Below are 22481 nucleotides of genomic sequence, written 5' to 3'. Positions count from 1 at the left end.
ACCATTGAAAAGTATCCCTTTCGGTTTATGTACTCTTTGGCAAGGTGGTCTGGTGCCAAGATGGGGATGCTTGCAGGACATCTCCGTGTTCCACACAGCGACCCTACTTCAGCCCTGGAAATACTGCAGGAGAAGGCACAAGGTGTTTGAGATGCTCACAGCAAGAGTGCACAACTGAGCAGGCTCCATGCTTCTGGGCTTACGGCATATGTGCGGCAGTTTTAAGGCACAAAAACCTCTGGGTTGTTTGCCATTTAGCACAGTGCATCATGCGATGTTGACGCAATGTTCCCATTTTCCCCTGTGACGATGTTTTGATCCCATGAGGCATTGCACAAACTTCCCAAAACACACTGTGGCAAGTTGCACTTTGGGATAGCTACCCACGATGCACTGCTTTGTGCATCGATGCAGGCACTGCTAGTGAGGACACACTCCATCGAGACAATGAGCATGGTGTGGCCATGCACAATCGACTTAATTAATTCGGAGGCTCGAGGTCGAATTAGATAAAGTCAACTTAATTTTGTAGTGTAGACAAACCCTGAACAGCTGTGTGGCCTAGTGCAAGTCACTTAACCTCTGTTGGTTGGATTCTGCTGTCCCTTGCATCTTTGTAACTCCAACAAGTCACTGGAGTTATGCCATCTTAAGTGAGAACAGAAATGGGTCCTTCTTCTTTGCCCTGTCCTACAGGGGTGCTGTCCAAGATAGCAGAAGTAAGGCATTCACTGTGGGTATGTCTACACTGTAGATGGAGGTGTAATTGCGTGGGTTTTGGCATGGGCTGGCAATGCCAGTACGGATGGAGGGTCCCTGGCAGACTTGGATAACGCACACTGAAACCCATGCCACCATGTCTTTACTACTATTTTTAGCCAGTAGGGTAGATTAAAGTTAGCACAGGTATGCCAATCTGTCCTGCAATCAAACCTCCGACTGCAGCATACACATAACCTAAGTGTTGCCATCAGGTACGTGGGTTGTTAAAGTGCTACTGTGTCCATCTGTGTTGTAACAGCAGTTCATGCCCCTTTTCTGTTTCCTTCTTTTTGGCCTTTTAGGGCTGAGCCAGTTCTTTCACGAATCCAAGAAAACCGGAAAAGGGTTATTCTTCCATCCATCGACAATATCAAGCAGGACAACTTTGAGGTGCAGCGTTATGAGAATTCTGCCCATGGGTACAGCTGGGAGTTATGGTGCATGTACATTAGCCCTCCCAAAGACTGGTGGGATGCTGGTGACCCTTCACTGCCAATCAGGTATGTTGTGGAGCCAGGACATGTTCAGTAATCAAAGAGAGCCAGTGAAATGGAATGACTTGTAGAGTAAGGAAGATGGCCCAGAAGTTGTGGCAACGATGTCATAGACTGAGAGTAGAGTGTGTGTTCATATGTTACTGTGGTGAGGGATTTCACTTTTCCAAGTGGAGGACCATCATATTATTTCACATTGCATTCATACTCAGGTAACCGGTAAGGAATCAGGACTCCGTTGCACTATACAAGCAGAGGTTTTAATTGTAGATTTTAAAATGTCACTTTACTAGAAAATAATTCAGGTTATTATATTTATTGTTAACTTTTTAAATTAACATGGGGAATGAGCTGATTTTTCTCATATAATGTAATTTGTCGGACAACGTCTAAGCAGCTACAGGACTGTTTTTACCTGCTACAGTATATTGCTCTTTTATAATGTGCTGCTATGGGCTTGGCTGCTGAGGGAGTGTTACCACCAGGCATATTTTGCCTGCTGATACAAACGTAGGCATGGGAAAACACCTACATTTTCTCTCAACTCCAGGAACACAATATCTAGGCCTATAATCTATTTTCTTTAAAATATGATTTTAAATCCCTGCTGACAACAAAATGATCAGGATATCATCTCACTAAAAAGGTATATCCTGGAAAAATCCGTCTCGGGAAAAATGGTGTAATGGAGATAGAGCTAATGGCTGGAAGCTGAAGCCAGAGAAATCTAAATTAGAAATAAGGCAGTTTTTTTTAACCGTGAGGGTGATTAGCCATTGGAACAAACTACCAGGAGAAACTGTGGATTGTCCGTCTCTTGACTTCAAATCAAGACTTAGAGCCCTTTCTGAAAGTTATGTTTTAGCCAAACACAAGTTATTGGGCACAATACAGGGGTAACTGGGTGAAATTTAATGACTTGTGATACGTGGGGGGTGGGAGGGGTTCAGGTTAGATGATGTAATGTTCCCTTTTGGCCTTCAACTCTTGGACTCTGTGGTCCTAAGGACATGCTAACAGTGTGGTCACCCCTATAATTTCCTATTCCACAGTAACTTTTCAGTGACCGAAATGTTGGACGTGGAAGCACTAGCAATAGAGAAGACCACAGATGTGAATTAGATGTTTAGCTCCCATGGACTTACAGTGGGACCTGAGCACCAAACTCCCATACATACCTTTGAAAGTCTTTCCCAAAGTACTTCCCCAAGAATGCAGTGGGTGGGAATGGAGAACTGTTATTGCTATTGTTCACTTATGTATAGCATTATTGTTACTGATAAATTACTGATCTTATCCTAGTGCCACAAGGTCCCAATATTGATGTTTCTTCATAGTATACAGAGACAAGCGTGGTCCTTCCTCCTAAGAGTTTACTATATAAATAATATGGGACATAGGAAGAGTGAGTGAAAGGGCAATAACCTGTCTAATCTATGTTAATGTACAAATAGACATTTTATTATTTTCCCCCTCCCCTAAGCCTAGCTGTCATTGGTTGATAGATTTCTTATAGGTGTCGAAGGGGATTTGAAGGGTTGGAGCTGAGTACCATGAATAGAGAGCAGCCTGGAAGCACAAAGACATGGGTGAAAGGTGGACAGGAGAAGACTGGCATTGTACACAGCATTGATGAGAAGGGGGGAAATGCAATAAGAGGGAAGAGTGTAGGATTGTCAATTTTATACTCGCACAAAACTGATCACCCTTGCTCCGCTCCTGCCCTCCCCCTTCTCAGAGGCCCCACCCACTCCATCCCCCCTCCCTCTGTCGCTTGCTCTCCCCATCCTCACTCACTCATTTTCACCAGTCTGGCTCAGGGGGTTGGGCTGCAGCATGGAGTGAGGGCTCTGGTTGGGGGTGCAGACTCTGGGGTAGGGCTGGGGATAGAGGTTGCTCCAAGCTGAGATCGAGCATTTGGAGGGTTGGAGGGGGATCAGGGCTGGGTCAGGGCTGCAAGCTCCGGGCAGCACTTACCTCAGGCAGCTGCCGGAAGCAGCCGTATGTCCCCCCTCTGGCTCCTACGTGGAGGCGCGGCCAGGTGTCTCTGCGCACTGCCCCGTCCGCAGGTGCCACCCCTGCAGCTGCCATTGGCCGCAGTTCCTGGCCAATGGGAGCTGTGAGGCTGGTGCTTGGGGCAAGGGCAGCGCGCAGCGCCCCCTGGCTGCCCCTATGCCTAGGAGCCGGAGGAGAGGACATGCCGCTGCTTCCAGGAGTCATGCGGAGCCACTGCAGGCAGAGAGCCTGCCTTAGCCCTGTTGCGCTGTCCACTGGACTTTTAACAGCCCAGTCTGTCGTGCTCACCGAAGCCACCAGGGTATCTCTTCGACCGGGTGTTCTGGTCGAAAACCAGACTCCTGGCAACCCTAGAAGAGTGGCTGATTGAGGAATGGGAGGGCTCTGGAGAGCCAAGGAGTCAGTGGATAGATATGAAAAATGGGGATGATGTGGTCAGAGCAATAGGCAGGGAAACTTAGGCAAATATGACAGGTTTCAGAGTAGCAGCTGTGTTAGTCTGTATTCAGCAAAAGAAAAGGAGTACTAGTGGCACCTTAGAGGCTCACTGTATTTTCCACTGAATGCATCCGATGAAGTGAGCTGTAGCTCACGAAAGCTTATGCTCAAATAAATTGTTTAGTCTCTAAGGTGCCACTAGTCCTCCTTTTCTTTTTGTAGGCAAATAGCAGCTGAATGGTGATTGCATTGGAGTGTGTGTGGGAGGGGTGGCAAAATGGAGAGATTGCAGCAGTTGAGATGTGAGTGACAGGAGCTCTGAGTGAAGTGCAGGCAGAGAAATAAGGCCCAATTTTAGATGCAAGTCAGACATAGTCTGAATGTGTGTGCAAGGGAGAAGGCGGAGTCAAAGATAACACACAGTGTACGGGTCTGAGCAATGGGAAGAATGGTGCTTGTGTCAGTGATGGAGGAGTGGAGCGGGTTTTGGAGGAAAGATAAGGAGTCAGGCTGATCTGTTACCTCTCCCTCCCTCACCCATCACCTAGATGAGCTAGAGAGCTGCTGCCTTCCATATGAGTCAGGAGTCAGTCGTTCACCTGCTTTGTCTCGCCCTATGGCAGCTGATCCGCAGGGTCCCTGCTAAGTAACTCTTGCGCTTCTTTTAAAATAATGTAAGACCAGAACAGGCCTCCTTTGATCCAATTCTGCATTTTCTTGCCGTTGCTGCTGTTTATGGATATGGTGTGGCTCTCCCACGTACTGTAGGGAGCACAGATACTTCCCTGATGATTAAGAGGTTGTCGTTTAAAAAAAAAAATTTCCACAAGAAAACAAATGACTAGCACAGAAGATCATCCAGTAATGACCTCTTGTTAAGAAGCGGGAGCCCCGAGTGGGGGCTCTGCCAGGGGCGGGGGGTTCCCCAACTATAGAACTCACTTCCATAGGAAATCGTTGAGGCCAAGAATGTAACAAGATTAAAAAAGGGTTTGGACGTTTACATGGATATTGAGAATGTCCAGAGGTCATAATTCATTCTATGGATGCAATGGCTCTGTGGAGTAGTGGAAGGCGTTGTGCTTTGTGTGCAAGTGTTCATTGCCATCTAATCTGTCTCGGAGCAGATGAATATTCTCCACAGAATTTAGGGGCTTGATGCAGAAATTATTGGGTCAGGTTCTTTGACCCGTGTTATTCAGGAGGTCAGACTAGATTGTTGTCATGGTCCCTTCTGGCCTTAAAATTTATAAATGATAAAAAAAAATTGTGGAAGTGATATTAAACCCAATTCTTCAGGATTTAAGACAGTCTCAATTATCCGAGATCAGGATAAGCCCTTATGTGGAGGGCAGATGACCCCATATCTGCCTACTGCAGGGTTCTTATGTCTGCCTCTGGAGCATCTAGTTCTGGTAGCTTTTGGAGACAGGATCCTGGACTCAGTGCAACTCAGGGCTCGTCCACTGTGACAATTCCGATGTTCGTGACTGCCACCTTTGCTATTGTGCAAGAAACTTAGGAGGACTAAACAGAAAAGCAGAGATCTGTGAAGACTGATGGAGATACACTACAGACCCACATGAGCAGTAGCAAGAGGTGCCTACATAATCATTTGTCTTCACTTCATTAGAGAGTCTAGTAACATGGACACTGACCCCTCAAGCTGAGAAGAGTTGAATCACTTGAAAGTAAGAGTCAAAGGCTTAGAGAGAATATGGATTGCAGGGCACAATGCTTTCCAATAGCTATATGGAAAAGGAATGACAAAACAGAGACAATAGCCTCAGAGTAATGTTAAATAATTTAACAACTTGCTAATTATTAATATGCATTATTAATATGCAAAAGGAGAAGCATTATGAGGAAGATAAATGTGTAAAATACCACCTCTTTCCATTATAATGGGTAACTGTATACAAACAGAAATGAACTGCTTCAATTATTATTATTAATAAGATTATTTGCTGTATAGTGATCTGCACTTTACATTTTATGGCAATGTTTACTTGAAAGGAATGGCTGTGTTTTACTCTGTAATTATGCAAGGAAACATGGGAAAATTTTAAATTACAATATGCAAAACAAAGTTAAAAACATCTTGCCTATTTCAGATAGTTGACCTTTTAGGATAAAGGAAGGAGAGTGAAGTAAGGAGGTAAGTATTTTTTATTGTTGTTTTTTTCTTCAGTTTTGCATTTTTGACGTGCTTGGTTTTTAACAGTCCTTGAAGAGCCTGATCAAGACTTATGTGTTAAAAGAGGTGGAAAGGAATGGTCTGACTTGCTCCTGGGTATCTGGTTCTACACAATCTTTATTCTAGACCTACAGAATATTCAGCAGCAGAGGCTGGAGACAATGTGTTCGGAGACAATTTTCTCCCCTGTTTAATTCATAAGAGATAATTATCCAGGCAAAGCAAGCTGATGGCAGGCAACTCATCTAAAATATGGCCCAGCCTCAAGATGGCTCCAGGCTCCTGCTTTATATCAAGCAAATATGCTCAGGGCTGGATTTAGGGGCAGGAGACCCAGGCAACTTCCTGGGGTGCCAGGCTGGGGGGCGGCACCAGGCTTGGGGTGTTGGTTTTTGTTGTTAGCGACAAACAGGAAAATAGGATGTTTGAAGTAGAATGATTCAGGTATTCCATATGTGGGTTCATTTTTCATTAACCTCCTAGAATGTTCTGGACCTTTGTAGAATCTTGTGGAACCTTCCAGACTTTCTGAGAACTACCTCAAACCTCCTAGAATGTTGTCAGCCCTGCCCTCGCGGGTATATAAGGGGCAGGGTGTCGCCAGTCCATTTAATATGACAGGGATAAATCATGCAGGCAAATCGTGGGTCAAAGTCGTGAAATGGGCTACAAATTCAATACAAAATAAGGTATTCAAAAGTTATACAAATGAAGGGGGGCAGCGCCATTTAGCCTATGGCCAGCCTGGTATCAGCTCTCTAAATGTTTGTCTAGTCTAAGCTTTAAGGAGACAGTTTCTTCTTTAATTTCACTGGTTTCAATGGCGGTCTTTTGTAGCTCATCTTCCAAGCAAGCCATTCAGGATTTTACATCACCTACACCTTTTGAGATTGAATCCTATCCGTCTGTGAGGAATTCTTTCAGGGCTGAGACAGCTTGGGCTAGGTTTTGCTGTGACCTTGTGGTCTCTTGCTTCATCTGTGTAGGGCAGAGGTGGGCAAACTACAGCCCACGGGCCACATCCGGCCTGCGGGACCATCCTGCCCGGCCCTTGAGCTCCTAGCCGGGGAGGCTCACCCCCGGCCCCTCCCCTGCAACCGTGCCGCCAGCGCTGTGGGTGGCGGGGCTGCGAGCTCCTGCCGGGCAGCACGATGGCGTGGCTGGCTCCGTCTGGGCTGCGCGGCTGCCAGTCCTGCTGCTCTGAGCAGCTTGGTAAGGGGACGGGGAGCAGGGGGATTGGATAAGGAGGTTCCGGGGGGCTGTCAGGGAACAGGGGGCTGTTGGATAGGGCGTGGGAGTCCCGGGGGGGGGGCCTGTCAGGGGGTGGGGGTGTAGATAGGGGTCAGGGAAGTCAGGGGACAGGGAACAGGGGCGTTGGATAGACGTGGGAGTCCTGGGGGGCCTGTCAGGGGGCGGGGGTGTGGATAGGGTTCGGGGCAGTCAGGGAACAGGGGGCGGTTGGATAGGGCGGAGGTTTGGGGAGGGCGGTCAGGGGATGGGGAACAGGGGTGGTTGGATAGGTGGCGTGGAAGTCCCGGGGGGCGTGTCATAGGGTGTGTGGCTAGGGGGTGGGGCAGTCAGGGGACAGGGAGCAGGGGGTTTGGATAGGGGGTGGGATCCCGGGGGTGGTGGTTAGGGGCGGGGGGTCCTGGGAGGGGGCAGTCAGGGGACAAGGAGCAGGGGGGTTGGATGGGTCGGGGATTCTGAGGGCGGCAGTCAGGGGGCAGAAAGTGGGAGGGGGCGGGGGCCAGGCTGTTTGGGGAGGCACAGCCTTCCCTACCCGGCCCTCCATACAGTTTTGAAATCCCGCTGTGGCCCTCGGGCCAAAAAGTCCACCCCCCCGTCCCCGTCCCCCCCCGGCATAGTGGATTCAGGCTTAGATATTTTATTGCCTCTCATTTTTTCATTTGAATCCTTATTCAATCATTTGATTTTTATCCAGGAGATTAATTTAAATGTTTATGACAGAAACTTATTGCCCATTTGCTAGGAAAGTAATTATTAGAGATGAGGAGTCTCTCAATAGGTGAGGAGTCAAGAAGTCTGGAACTAAGTAGCCATCTTCCTCTTGAGTACCATGTGACCCTAAAGTAGGCTTTTTAAATGACTAGGCAGGACAAGGTGTAATTTTTGGATTCCATGAAACATTTCCTCTTTCATGTTTCTTCCTATAATGTGAAAGAATCTGCTATATAAAGATGTCCTGACACTTAGCACTCTTTTATGCATGCAAACGATTTATGAATAGACCTTCCTTGCCAAGCTAACTGAGCTGCTGTTGACCAATTCTGCCAAAAAGATAAAATCATGATTACAATATAATGGATCACATCTAAATTAGAACTCCCACCATGAGAGGTCAGTAAGTGATACTTGAAACAATCATCTTATGATTAGATCATCACCATTGGGCTCTCTTGATTTGCATTTCTTGATGGAGTATTTTTTTTAGTTTGCGTGTGTGTGTATACACAAAATATTGTGTCTGTGTGTATCCAGTTTTTTGTCATTAATGGTTATTGATCAGCATTTACTGGGAGTTCAAAGAAACATAATATTTCAAAGAAAAAGAAAATAACCTAACACGTCCTGTAATGTGCACAATGCACCAAAAGGTCACTTGGAAATGCTGTGAAATCACTGATTGATTATCTTGTCTAAAAACAGCACATTCCAAAGCTGAAATTTATCTTCTCACAATGCTCAAAGAATTATTAATTTCATAGCTGGCAGAGTTTGATTTCCAGGCCTTTTACAGTACAGTGGTGGGACTCTAGACCTTCCTTGCCAAGCTAACTGAGCTGCTGTTGACCAATTCTGCCAAAAAGATAAAATCATGATTACAATATAATGGATCACATCTAAATTAGAACTCCCACCATGAGAGGTCAGTAAGTGATACTTGAAACAATCATCTTATGATTAGATCATCACCATTGGGCTCTCTTGATTTGCATTTCTTGATGGAGTATTTTTTTTAGTTTGCGTGTGTGTGTATACACAAAATATTGTGTCTGTGTGTATCCAGTTTTTTGTCATTAATGGTTATTGATCAGCATTTACTGGGAGTTCAAAGAAACATAATATTTCAAAGAAAAAGAAAATAACCTAACACGTCCTGTATTGTGCACAATGCACCAAAAGGTCACTTGGAAATGCTGTGAAATCACTGATTGATTATCTTGTCTAAAAACAGCACATTCCAAAGCTGAAATTTATCTTCTCACAATGCTCAAAGAATTATTAATTTCATAGCTGGCAGAGTTTGATTTCCAGGCCTTTTACAGTACAGTGGTGGGACTCTCAGCCTCCCACAATTGGGATGCTATTTCAAAAGGTACCAGTTTCTCCTCTCTCACTCTTTCAGTTCACTGAAGTCAAACTCAGTGAAACAGAACCATTATATCAGTTACCAATATTTGGAAGATTTATGGCCAGACACGCTCATCATACTCTATTCAAGACAGCCTCATGGTTTGTTAGGATCTATATATTTGCAGGACATCTCAAACCCTGGGGCTCCAATTCAGAAAAGCAATAAAACACAGGCTTAAATCCTTCCTTATTCAATATAAGAGCACTTCAGCAGATGTGCAAAGTTAAGTGCCCTTCTCAAACAGGGATGCTTGCCTGACTTGGGAGTTGGAGTTGTCATTTTTCTCTGATAGTGGTTGTAGAATATGCTAGCCCCTATGCAGAAGGGAATGTCTTGGAACTCTGCTGTACGGTCTGTGGGTCCATTGACAGTTGTGAACATAACATTCCCAAATGGTTATAATGGGATTTTCTGACATTTTCGGTGTACCTTCTACACTCGACTGGACAGATCAATTCTATCTGACATGCAGAAGCACTGCTGCTGAATACCTTTACTTACTTTGCAAAACACCCACTTAATGTCCTTGAGCTCTGAAAGCGCACTTCTAGGGCTGTCTCAAAGATGACAAGCAAAGGGTCCTGTTTAAACAGCCTGGTGTACATTATGACAGCTCTGAAACAGCTGGTTGATTAAACTGGATAATGCTATATCATTTTGTTGTTGTTTTACATAGTATTTCATTTCTTTGTGTTCAGAGACAGATGACTATTCATTTAAATGTAATTTTTTTAAAATGGAAATCATTGTTGGGAGTTATTGATTGCCAATAACTAGGAATGCAGGATAGATTTCTTTCATGAGAAGAAAAAAAATGGCCAAGGTTCATTCCGAAATAACTCACCTGATTATCCATCACCACAATATCTGAGTGCCTTACAAACATTAATGGCATTATCTTCGCAAAGTACCTACCAGGGAGGAAAATATTATCCCTGTTATACAGATGGCAAAGAGGCCAAGATTTTCAAGAGACCAATGACTCTGGATGCCTCAATTTTTTGTTGCCCAGCATAAGACACCTTGAGAGGACACAATTTCAGAGCATGGGTGCCCAGCACTTAAATCAAGCCCCATTAAGGTGTCTCCAATTGAACTTCTAGTTAATCTTGAAAATTCTGACCAGGGAAATTAAGTGACTTGCCCACAGACATACAGACCCATTGACAGAGCTGGCAATAATAATAATAATAATAATAATTAATACCTACCTGTAATGTAGTGTTTCATCGGTAGATCTTTAAGTGCCATCCCCATTTTATAGATGGGAAAACTGAGGCAAAGAGAGGTGAAGTCATTGTTCAAGGTCACCCAGCAGGCCAAGCCAGGTGTGGAACCCAGGTCTCAGACTGGGCCTGATAATCAAACCCAGATCTCCTGAGTACCAATCTAGTGCCCGCAAGACAATGCAATATTCTATGGTATTATGCACTTTTCTAACACAATTAAGTTTCCCTTTTGGTGCAAGGGAGAAAAATCACACTGTAAAGCACCAATAAGCATATATATATATATAGTTATATCCTGCCCCCACTGAAGTCAATGGGAATTTTGCTTACCAATACTCTGTAAAGCTTGACATGACTAATCCTTCCTCCTTGAAGTTAGTGGAAGCTGCAGCTGCTCAGTACCTATGAGAACCTTGCAACCTCTTTTAGTACATAAGGCTAGTGCAGGTCCCAAAGCCCATTGACTTCCTAATGCTTCTCCCAATCCTGACTTGATGGGTTAATGGGAATTTGCACCCAGACAAGGGTGTATGCTATCAAAGATGCTGATGCAATATTGGGGACTAAGTGTGGATTTAGGTGTCTATCTTTAGCCACCAACCACATTTTAAAAGATGGATTTTGTGTTTATTGTATATTGTTATAGTATCAATCATAGGGCTTAAGTGGCATACAGATCTTGTGATGAACCCCTGCACAATAATGAATTTCACCCAGAATGAGGGGATTATGTGTGTGTTTATTACCTTTACATAATGTTTTATTATAATAAATTTTTCAGCATTTATCTTGTGTTTTTCCCCTATGTTTTCCTCTTAGACTTTGACTTTCAGATTGAATTAATGATAGCGAAAAGGGCCACACTGACAACATAGGAAAGTGGAGTTCTCCATTTTATGCGCCCGTTACACGTAGAAGGTAGGGCAAGCTTTCCTTGAAGTTCTCAGCTAATGTACCACCGTGAAAAGTGCCATCTCCAGGAGTAGAAAGATATTTCAGTCATCATATTCACTCAGTCAGCCTCTTTGCTGAGATGGCCAACAAAGTGGTCAGTGTGCTTATGGTGAGGTGACTGCTTTCCCATTAGGTTCAGCTCTAAATATGTGATCCCAAGTCCACTAAAGTCAATGGAAAGCCAGTTGGTTTTTGGATCAGGCCCCAAGATTCCAGATCCCAAGTCTTTTCTAGTTCTCGAAGCACTCATCTGCTGATGTTGATCTTTACTCTGAACTTGTGCAGATTCAATCCTATTAGTAAATGTTGTGCTTGCTTTATCACCACTCATTGGTGGATTCCGTCTTCTCCCAGTCTAGCCCTTGAGAATCCTTGTAGGCGACACTTCAAGTCTGAAGTATTTGTTTTGCACAGGACAAGCACATATTTTTAGATTGGTCTTACTATCAAGTAGATTTCACAGAGTAACATCTGTAGTCATGCATTTTGATGGCAAATGAGTTTTCAGGCTCAGGGGAGCTCACTTCCATTCTGCCTTGTAAGCTTTACAGGTTAACCTATTATGGCAGCACATCAAAACTGCAATATATTGATTTAGGCAAGCTTGCTTAACTATTATGAATATTTTACCCAGCATTAAACTATTAGTGTGGCATTTTTATCAGAAGACATCTAGTAACTCTGAGTTTATGCAGACCATTAATTGTAGATGACAATGGTAGGACCTCATAAGATTAGGCAGAATTATTGTGATTATTTATTGTTTCTTTGGTGTCAATTATTCTGAACAGTCCCAGAACATCTCTGGAAACTGACTTTAGACAAAACATAGGAGTACTTTATTTTTTGTTCGTTTCTGGCAGGATTACTACTTTTAATGAGATGGTGCAAACTGCAATAAGATTTTTATTCCTTTGTAAACACAGTGAGTGGAATTTTCAGAAGCTTTCAGCACCAGCCTGACGATGCTGTCGTTGAAGTCAATGGTAAAACTCCCCTTGATTTCAGTGTAAGACAGTGATAGACCATCATCGAATGCTTTTGAAAACCCAGCCTGGTCTTTCTGAAGAACACTTTGTGTAGCTTTTTGCTTGTGTAGTATGTGAGACATATGAATGCAGTGACAGCTTCATAACAACTGTTCACATATCATCTGAACTATTTATATAGATTCGTACCCAAAGAGGGGGAGGGGCACCTATCCAAAGCTCTATGTACTCGTGCAATAAATTGCTACAACAAAATCAAGCTGTTCACAAGCCCCCAAAATCCTCTCCTCCCAAAGCCCACCTCTGCAACAGCCTGCGTATATGGCTTGGCCTTGCACCTTGTCCTGAAGGTCAATAAATCTGGGTAATTTCAGACAACAGAAGAAGCCTGTTTTAGACCAAAGGGCCCTTCACTGAGTACACTCTCTTGCCATCTCCCTCTTGTAAACTGAGGCAGGTTTTAAATCTTAGTGCAGTGGCATCATGGGGCAAAGAACTGTTTATTTAATGAAGATGGAAGACTTATACTGGGCTATAGAAAGTGAGGTAACAACTATACCATACCCGTTGCATGGACATTGTTTTAGTGTTTGATCTTGCACCAATTGAAATCAAAGGCAAAATTCCCATTGACTGCAGAGTATGTAGGATCAGAGCCTTAGACCAGGCTGGGAAGAGCACTTGCTTGCAGGCTTATGCTTGATTTCACTGTGATTTACTGTTGCTGGAGAGGCCTTTGGTAATAAGCACCTACACATTTAAACTTTTTAATGAATAAATCATACAAGAGCCTTATTTAATGCAATTTCCAGTTATTCTGGTTTCTAAATGGGCCAGTCATACAGCTAGGTCATTCTTTTTTAATGTATTTCAGAACTTTCCCCTGGCTGGAACGAAGCAGAAAAGAGGTATATGAAAATAAAAAATAACGGAGGGCGGGGAGGAAGAAGTGAACTGATTTATTTTTTTTTAAACTCAGAACAGGTTGGTCTGGTTTCAGCTCACAGGACGGACAGATTTGGGTTAGGATCTTACTTTTTCACCCATCCCAAGGTTAAACCACAATTATACATTTTTTACCACCTTCAAAGTACTTTATTTTACAGGAAGCTTTCACCTCCCTTACCTTGGATTTATCTTTCGGTGATAAGCTTTGCAATGACAATCCAAGCTACGCGAAAAACACAGCCTAGTTGATTTTCTTGATTTTAATTTTAAATTGATTTTTAAATGAGAGAAAATAGCTAACGACTTATTTTGACGAGAGAACTGAGCAAGAATACCCCCCCACACACACACACACCATTTATAAAAGGTGACTTTACTCTGGAGAGGGATACTTTAAGCTCCCAAACTTTGCAGATTCCCTAAGGCATAGGAAATTCTGTGTGAGGTTTGGATAGTTGAAGGCTATCACAGCTTTGGTTGTCTGTCATGCATTTTATAAAGAGTTCTATGTCTGGTCATCTTTAATGTTGCGGAATTTAATGCAAAGTGTCAGGAAAAGGAGCATCTGATCATTTGTAATGTTGTCTGGTTTAATAAGATTAACAGATTTGTCTCATTGCCCGAAGAGCTAAACACCCTTCATCACTGAAGTATCGGGACTGTGACTATGTGTAGCTGTTCCTTTTAATTAATAGAGGGGGATGTTAGTAATAGACCTATGGGATGAAAAACAATACATCCTTTCCAAGAGTATCAATGTTATACCTTTTTCAAAGGTTCTCCTCTTTCCTAAGGCTGCTGTTGTGATTAGGAATGACAGCTGCAGGTGGGTCTACTTGGAAGCCAAGGGCCTGATCCAGTACCCACTGGAGCCAATGGAAAGACTATCAGTGGGCTTTGGTTCAGGGTCTCATAAATTGTCTGTATGTCAGCACAGGTGTAGCAATGACAGAGATTCTGACATAAACTAACCAAGATTAAAAAGCTGCAGAGATAATGGACAACGAGGTCTTCTTAAATGCATCTCAAGAAAGGCATCTCCTCCATGCCTCTTTTGACAAAACATTCCTAGGCGGAGATTTGGGGGGGTGGGGTTGAATTCGTTCTAAGGTGCTGGGTAGGGTGTTAAAAAGCTGGCATGTTCACCCCAGAGGTGGCTGCATTTCTACAGTGAGTGAAGTGATTCCTCTCTCAGGCTGCAATTCAGCATACCAGGCAAGCATATGCTTAAATTCATCCCTATTCAGCAAAGCATTTAATTATATGGTCAATTTCAGACACGTGCTTAAGTTCCATTGAATTCAGTGGGACTTAAGCTTGTGTATAACTGCTTTTTGAATTGGTAGGTCCAAGTCTGGAAGTCGTTACTGAAGCAAAGCTCCCACTGATGTCAGCAGAAACCTTTCTTGAAGGCTTTAAAACTGGGCCCAATACAGGGAACCTTTAGGGCTTGTACCTGGTATAACAGTCCAACCCTTCCAGCATGAACACAGTTATGTTGGTATAAAAGTGCTTCTACCTATATAGTTTATTCCCATTTGGGAAAGGAAATAACTATACTAGTATACGTCACTTTTACACCAGTATAACTACCCAGATTAGGGTTTTTCCTGGTGTAATTATTGCAGTAAAAAATTATTTCCTCCCTAATTTTACCGGTAAAACTTGTAAGTGTAAACCAGGCCTCAGTCACACAAGTAGCCGTACCGAAGTCAAAGTTACTTGGAGAAGTAAGGCAATCAGGACTTGGCCCATAATTTGTAAAGTGTTTGTGGGATAAAAGTTACTAAATAAATGGAAGATAAATAACAATAAATATTCTCAATAATAATTAAACAAACAAACAAAATAACCCAGGGCAAGAGAAATGTACTGAATTTGTGTCATGCTGGAAGAATTGCTTATAAGTTGTCCATAAAGTGGATGTGTAAGTCAAAGTCAAACTGAGCCTTTTCTGTGGTCTGTTCACACTTCCCCTAGGAGAAAAGCTATCTTTGATTGATTATACTAATGTCTTTTAGTTTTAAATCATAAACGAAGGAAAATATACTGGGGGGTGAATTGGCTCTTTGAATTTCTTTTTTATTTGAGCAGATGGCATTTAAATGATTTATTGGCTAAGAATAATGTATTCTTATTAAGAAGCCAAGTATTTAATGACTCCTGAGGTGGGTGTTCAAAACAAAGAAGTGATAATAGAGTCGATTGTACTTAGTGACAAAATATAGCAGCACTTCATCAAAGAGACTTAAAAGGGAATGTTTGAGAGAGAGTGCTGGGGGCTATGATTTCCTTTTATGTGCACTTTAATTCACTGTCTTTTTCACTCAGTGGTGCATAAATAGGTATAGTTTAAATTAAAAGATCCTTATTATCATATCCATAAGTGTTTGCTCCCTGAATGCTCCATGCTGCCTCTATACTGGAATGTTGGAGGCTTTACAAACTGTATTGGCCCAGTTTTGCCCTGTGCACCTAACTCTTCTGATCTCTGTATTTGCCTGTCTAAACTGAGCTAAATTTTGAAACAAGTACCTACATTGTGCCTGCAAAATGTACTCACACAACTTACAGTTTTATGGACAAAATGGGTCACTGGAAGGTAGCAGGAGCTGTCCTTAGAACACAGAGACTGGGATTCAGGAGACTTGAGTTCTAATCCCAGTGCTGCCAATAAATCCATATGTGACTGTGGCAACTCACTAAACCTCTGTCTGCCCTCGTGTCCTCACTGGAAAACAAGGAGAAGTTTTTGTTACCTTGGCCTCTCTACTCAGACTTGTGCTAATAGTGATAGTGGTTTGCAGGGGTTTTTTGTGTGAAGTAACTGAACGGAGACCACCAAATCTTTTCATCAAGGACACCAACACAGTACTTATGACTGTATACATTTTGCCTGCTTTAAAATCTTTAGCATCAAAAACTGACCTAGGATTCTCGGAAACAGAAGCTGCTGTACATGTCACATCTCTGGGCCTCTTGTTCAATAGTTCTCAGCTAGTCAAAGAAAACACTATTTTTTTTCCCAGTGAAAATATGTTCTTTCACCAGTTGGCCTTACTTCATAGCCTTCACCTAGCCACATTGATTCTAGGGAGCTCTCTTTGTTAAACAGTTCTTACTAATGGATGAACCCGTTCAATGAGCAGGTATATGAAGCATACTCCAGTAGAGGTGACAGTGAAGCTATTGGTCTAATCCAAGAGTTAAGCAGTAGCACTTCTGAGTTTATTTATTTAGTTATTTAAAATCCAGATGGTCCCCAATGCTTTCTCCTTCTGAGTTCCCCTCGTGGCTCATTGCAGCTGTAAATCTGAATCTATGCCTGCCTGATTGGTTTGGATCAGCAGTTGAGAAAACAAATATATAGGATCTTGAGCACCTCAGTTATATGGAAAGACAGTTAATAAGCTAAAATTTTGCCCGTTAGCTAGTAAAGGGAGAAGATAACACTGTATAGTTAGATGTCCTTGGGCTGAGTAGTCGTGGTAGTTGACAGAACAGTCTCTCCCCTGACAGGCCAGGTATACATGAAAGATGGTCAAGCTGCAGGCTTTTTCAGAGTAAGTTGCCATCAGTGGAAGATTCAGACATGTCTCTCCTGTTGGGCGCAATGCACTAAATCAAATCAAACTAAAACATTTCATTTTAAAATGAATTTAAGGCTGGATCTAGCAACAGCTATCAAAATTGCTATTATTGAGGGCAAGCGGAGGCTCCTGCAAGGCACTGTTGCTATGCCCTGTGGGCCACGCACTAGTCTCATGGCTGAAAAAGAACTGACCTTTGAAAGAGACAATTTTCGGAACTCTGTAACATAGAGTCCTTGTTGCCAGCATTTTTGCCTATAGGTCACACATCAAAACATTCCAAACGTTTAACAGAATATTGCAAGGAATGCATTTCAGGCTGCACCAGCAGGAGCTGTATTTTGGAAAGACACTGGGAGCAAGTCAGCTCTTTTTTTGTTACAGGGTCATCTTTTTCCCCAAAAAGGAGAGACTGGCATCTGGCTAACTTCTGTGCAATTAGTTGGTACCCTTGAGAAAGCCTGATAAAGCAGAGCACTTAGCATGTCCTTAAAAAAAAAAAATAACTCAGGATTGTAGGATATTTTTGCTGATGGTATCCATTCATATGTAAATGAAAACGTGCTCCAACAAATGCTAACTGCATTTTTGATTATCCAAAGCAAATTTCTTTCTAGTAAATACCACAAAATTATCTCTTCTAGAGGGACAGCATGTAAAGTGCGTTGGCTCTGAAAAGCAAGTATCCGACGAGGCAGTTATGAACTCTGAATCTCCCCCTGCCCATTTAATGCTCCAATGCCACCGTACTGGCTTTAGAGTAACAACATTGCTTTTGATCCTAATTATTTTATTAGGGGGCTGAGTCCTCGTTGCGCTCTCTGTTTTTCCCCTCAAGCATGCTGAATAGCACAGCACTCAACACTGAGTATATTAAGACACGTCCTGCCCCCTCACTGCTCACCATATGTGATTTCAGATGCTATGTTTTGAGCCCTACGCCTATTTAAGTTCCCAAGTGCTCTGGAGACAATCCACTTTTAAGAGAGACAAATTCTTACTAATGAGTGATAGGGTTACAGTTGTTCATATTTGTCTCTAAATAGCACTCACACTGTTCTTCTTAATTCCTGAATACATGCATCATTTGCTTGACTAGTTAAAGCCTGCCACCCCATATTAAAGCCATTAACATATGGGGGGCCACAACACTTAGGAGCTCTGAGGTTCACTCCCATACCATAGCCTTCTCAGACATGTTTGTCTCCAGTTTTTGGTCTGATGAGGCCCTCATCCTGTATTTTGTTCTATAACTTCTTAGTCCCACAGCAGTCAAGCCTCACTGAGCAAAGTATTTACCAGGTATACCATTGCTTGGGGGTCAGAGACTTGCAGCTGACTGGCTGGCTGATTGGCCCCACCCACTGCACCTGAGCTAGAAACCTTTATAAAAGAGGGCAGTAGGACCTGAAGGACCAGAAAGCAATGGGGCCGGGTGCCAGGCTCCGAACGGACTGCTGCTGGAGCTACTGCAGAGATGAATTCTTCCAGGAACCGAACAGATAGAGGGAGACTGCGTGGAGTCTTTTATTGCTGAGGCTCTGAGGTAAGAGCCAGGAAATTTGGGTTACTGAAGTAACTGCAGTGAGGGACAGACTTGGGGAAGGGATTGCTTGGCCTGCATGGACTTTGAGGGAAGAGTCTGCAAGGTTTGGTTGGTTTGTTGAGAAGACTTAAAACAACTAACCCTGCTGGGAACAGCTTCCCTGGATTCCTTGAGAAAGCTCAGGAAGGGAGCTCGTTCAGCAAGAGCAAAACCTGGTCTGGTAGGGGGAGGGTACTGTAAAATAGGTCCCAATCCTTTTACACACATGCTTCAATTTAAGTATGGTGTATACTCCCATTGAAGCCAATGGGATTAGCTATGTGCTGCTTTGTGCTTTGTTGCATCTGGGCATCACTAGGGAGAGAGCTGTCTTGCAGCGGGTTGGACTCAGATGGGCTTTTCCATCTACGTTTCCTGCAGTTCTATAATCCCTTGTGTTTTCACTGAGGTGTCTGGTTGCATGGTATCTCCCTACCCACCCATCTTTCATCCATCTTTACTGCATGCAGTGCAGTCTGCTGGCAGGAGAAGGAAAAAAAAAACATGGTACAACTTCTGAATTTACCCAACACAGTCCTTTTGTGGTGGCATTTACCAGGCACTAGTTGATGACTCAGCAGTTGTAACCTCCAATTTAGTACCCCCTCTTTATCTCTGTTTTCCCTCCAAGTCAAGTAATTCAGAAAGAAATGACATAAACTATTCAAGGAAATGACTGTCAATCTCTTGGATTGGTGCAGCAAGATATGAAAGTTCTGTGTTAATTTTCAACAAGCCCATTTTCCTAGAAAATGAGAATAAAGTCACCAGCTATCAGTGTTTGTAAGTTCTTTCTTTCTTTTCCAAACCAGTGGATTGACATTAGAAAGGGAAATAATCTGTTTCCCCACAACCACCACCACCACTCTGCTTCTATTTTTCCCTTCACTTAGAAAAGCCATCAATCAGTTTCACAAATGGGCACTGTATAATTGTCTTCTATCTCATTTGCTATTTAAAATAGATGTTCTTGTCAGGTCCAGCTTTGGAGAGAAAAGAATGTCTGATAGGTTTCCAGGTGCTCTGCTGAGATTCTTCACAAATATGTTTTCCACATGGGATTTCTGCTTCCTGCTTTTTTTAAAAAAGAGGAAAGAAGTTTGGTGGTTGTCTTTTCTTTTCTTTCTAATAATAAAACTAGTCTCTTATTGACCAAGACACACATCTCCCATGAAGTGTGAAAAGTGAGCTAAGGTAGTGTGTCAGGAAGCCATGTCACGTGCTGCCTGCCCAGAGTGTCAGCTATGACCTTTACAGAGTGCTGAGTGAATGAGAAAATTTGAAAGTCTCTGACTCTACTCAAGTGGCCATTCACCCTTTGGAATTAGAGACTGGTCCTAGGTGCGATGTTAGGATTTGGATCTGAACTGCTCCACAGATCACAAGTGTTTTGGAACAACCCAACACACAGCTAATGGCCTAGAAGTGCGTAAAGTGCTTGGGGATTTGGACCATTATTATTATATTAGCAGTTAATGGAGAATTTTGTTTGGCTGTGATTCAATGGACTGCTTGCATCTGAAGATAGGAAAGGATGGAACTTGACAGAGCAAGCTTGTTCTGAGATACTAATTCAATTGATACAATTAAGTAATTACACACAAACACACATGCACACACACTGCATCCGGGTGCCTGTTGTAGGAAGCTCAAAATGAAAGGTGCCAAATAAATTGGCACCATAGAGTGTTGATAAGTGAGCTTGAAAAGTGTGTGTTGATTCACTCTGAAATGGAGCCTGGGGTGACAGAGCAGTTTTCCTATATGTTTTTTCCCCTCATTTTTCTGTGTATAGTTGCAAACAACTTCTGCATTGACAAAAGAGGTCTTACTGCATTTTCTCTTTCTCGGAAAAGGAAAGGGACACTGTGAAGGAAAGGAATATATTCTCATCTATCAACTCAAGTTCAAGCTGATGCAGTTCTTTTTTTTTTTTTTTTAACCCATCCTTTTTGATTGGTTGACATTTTTGACAAGTATACATGTGTGGGTGTGTATGTATGTAATATATTGTGTATATATAAAAGTGAGGGCACTCTTCTGGAGAAGCGTAGGCGGGGGAAAACTGGGTTTTCCATTTAGCTCTGAATGTGACAAGGTTAGTATTTGTCCATATTTCATGTATCAGTGAGTGCCACGGTCCAGGTCCAGGCCATCTCCTCCCGTTAAAGTTTTGTCTCCTGCAGTTGTGAGGCTCCTCCTCCCTATTGCTCAACAGTTTAATTGTTCCAGTGGAATGTAGCTGTCCTGGGAAGTCCTGATTGTGGAAAGAGTGACAGATGCACACAATATAAAGTATTAGTTAATGTTAAGGAATCAGGCCCTGGGTGAAGGATGATCCAAAACTGAAGGGAGAAGTGGGGGAAGAGAGAGATTCTGGTTGTTATTGAAACATAAATAATGAGATGGGGGAAGCAGATAACTGGTTCACTGCAAGCCAGAAGCTGATTATTCCAGCTGATCTTGGGATGGGTTAGTTCAGTCATCACCAAGAAAAATCACTTGAGCATTCAACAGTGTAAGTGTAGTAAAGGAGTAACAGTTAACTGGACCACAGCACCAGGAAACACTAAACAAGGATAGCATCTACATGTCCAAAATGCACAGACCACCAAAACAATGATCAAAGATAACTCTTAATACTGCATGCAGTAAAATATGTATATGCCAATATCTCCCTGGGAATAGTGACAAAAATCAAGCAGCTTTTGTGGACTGCCTTGTTTGTAGGAACGTATGATAGAAGCATATTTTCCATTTTAGCGAGAAATAGCCTCATTGCAAGACAATGTAATATGACTGCTTTTCCCTGCAAACATTCTTTTCCCCTGCTGATTAATGATTAGCTTTGTCAACGAACTGCAAGATGCCTAGGACCGAATTTTTCTTTTTATACAGCAGCTTTTTTTAATGTCCATGAAATAGAGCCTAGCATAGACATAAACCACTGCAGCATCGTTTTATATATATATATATATATATATATTAAAAGTACAAAATAAGATTATGTTCTAAACAAAATCAGGTCAGGAGATCAGATCACAAGTTCATATCAACCATCCAATCCCCTCTTGACTTGATTTTGTATTTAAATGCAAGTATCTGCACTTAATAACTATTTCAGAGATATTTATATCTAAATGTTTTGGTGAGCTGCTTTAGTCTCTCGATCCTAGTGTCCTTATTTTGGGTCACATGCATCATTGCACTAATATACTATTACTGTACTCCTACATGCCACAGTTTATTTGGATGTAAAAGAATTATGCTTGCTTGGAGCAGATGTTAACAGCAAATTTGGCTCTTTTTTCTTTTCTTTAGACAGATAAGCATTTTCGGTCTATTATCCTTTGCTTTGGCTGATTCTGAATTTCATTTGCTGACAAATTTGCCCAAATTGTTGACTTTTATTGGTGTTGAAAAGTTTGAGTAACAGCATCATGGGAAAGGTTATTTACCAATATCAACACATAATTCATTACTTAATAGTCACCTAGAACTAGATTGACAGAGGTATTTAGGTGCCTAAAGAAGCCACATAGGTTCCTCCTGGGATTTTCAGAAGCACCTACTCACGTTAGGCACCTACCAACCTCTAGATGCCTGATGCCAAAATACCTTTGTAAATCTAGAGTGGTAAGGCAAGTGAGGTAATATGTCTTCTTTGACCAACTTCTGCTGGTGAAAAAGACAAGCTTTTGAGCTTACAAAAAGCTCTTCTTCAGATCTTGGAAAGGTACTCAGAGTGTTACAGATGAAACAGCATCTGTATGGTGCCATGATCCACTAGCACTACAGTATGTGCAATTACTCAATTTCATATGCATGAATGAACAGCACGCCACGATCGTTTATTTTAATGGAAAAATGATTTATTAAAGGCAAACTGCAAAGCTAAAATGA

The 22481-nt window shown here is 42.5% G+C and overlaps 1 protein-coding gene across 2 annotated transcripts in view; it reads left to right on the top strand.

Moving 5' to 3' along the window:
* Window positions 1-22481, top strand: part of GALNT17 (polypeptide N-acetylgalactosaminyltransferase 17) — a 276769-nt gene that overhangs the window by 120440 nt on the left and 133848 nt on the right. Inside the window, exon 5 of one of the 2 annotated variants that reach the window (XM_074974322.1) lies at window positions 1065-1262. The exons of the other annotated variant lie outside the window; for it this stretch is intronic. Coding sequence (XP_074830423.1) covers window positions 1065-1262 — 198 coding nt within the window. The remainder of the gene's footprint in view (window positions 1-1064; window positions 1263-22481) is intronic. 2 annotated transcript variants of the gene reach the window in all.

The sequence above is a fragment of the Natator depressus genome, chromosome 17 (genome assembly GCF_965152275.1).
Source record: "Natator depressus isolate rNatDep1 chromosome 17, rNatDep2.hap1, whole genome shotgun sequence".
Lineage (NCBI taxonomy): Eukaryota > Metazoa > Chordata > Testudines > Cheloniidae > Natator > Natator depressus.
Note: the sequence above shows the minus strand (reverse complement) of the source record. Positions and strands in the feature narration are given on the sequence as shown.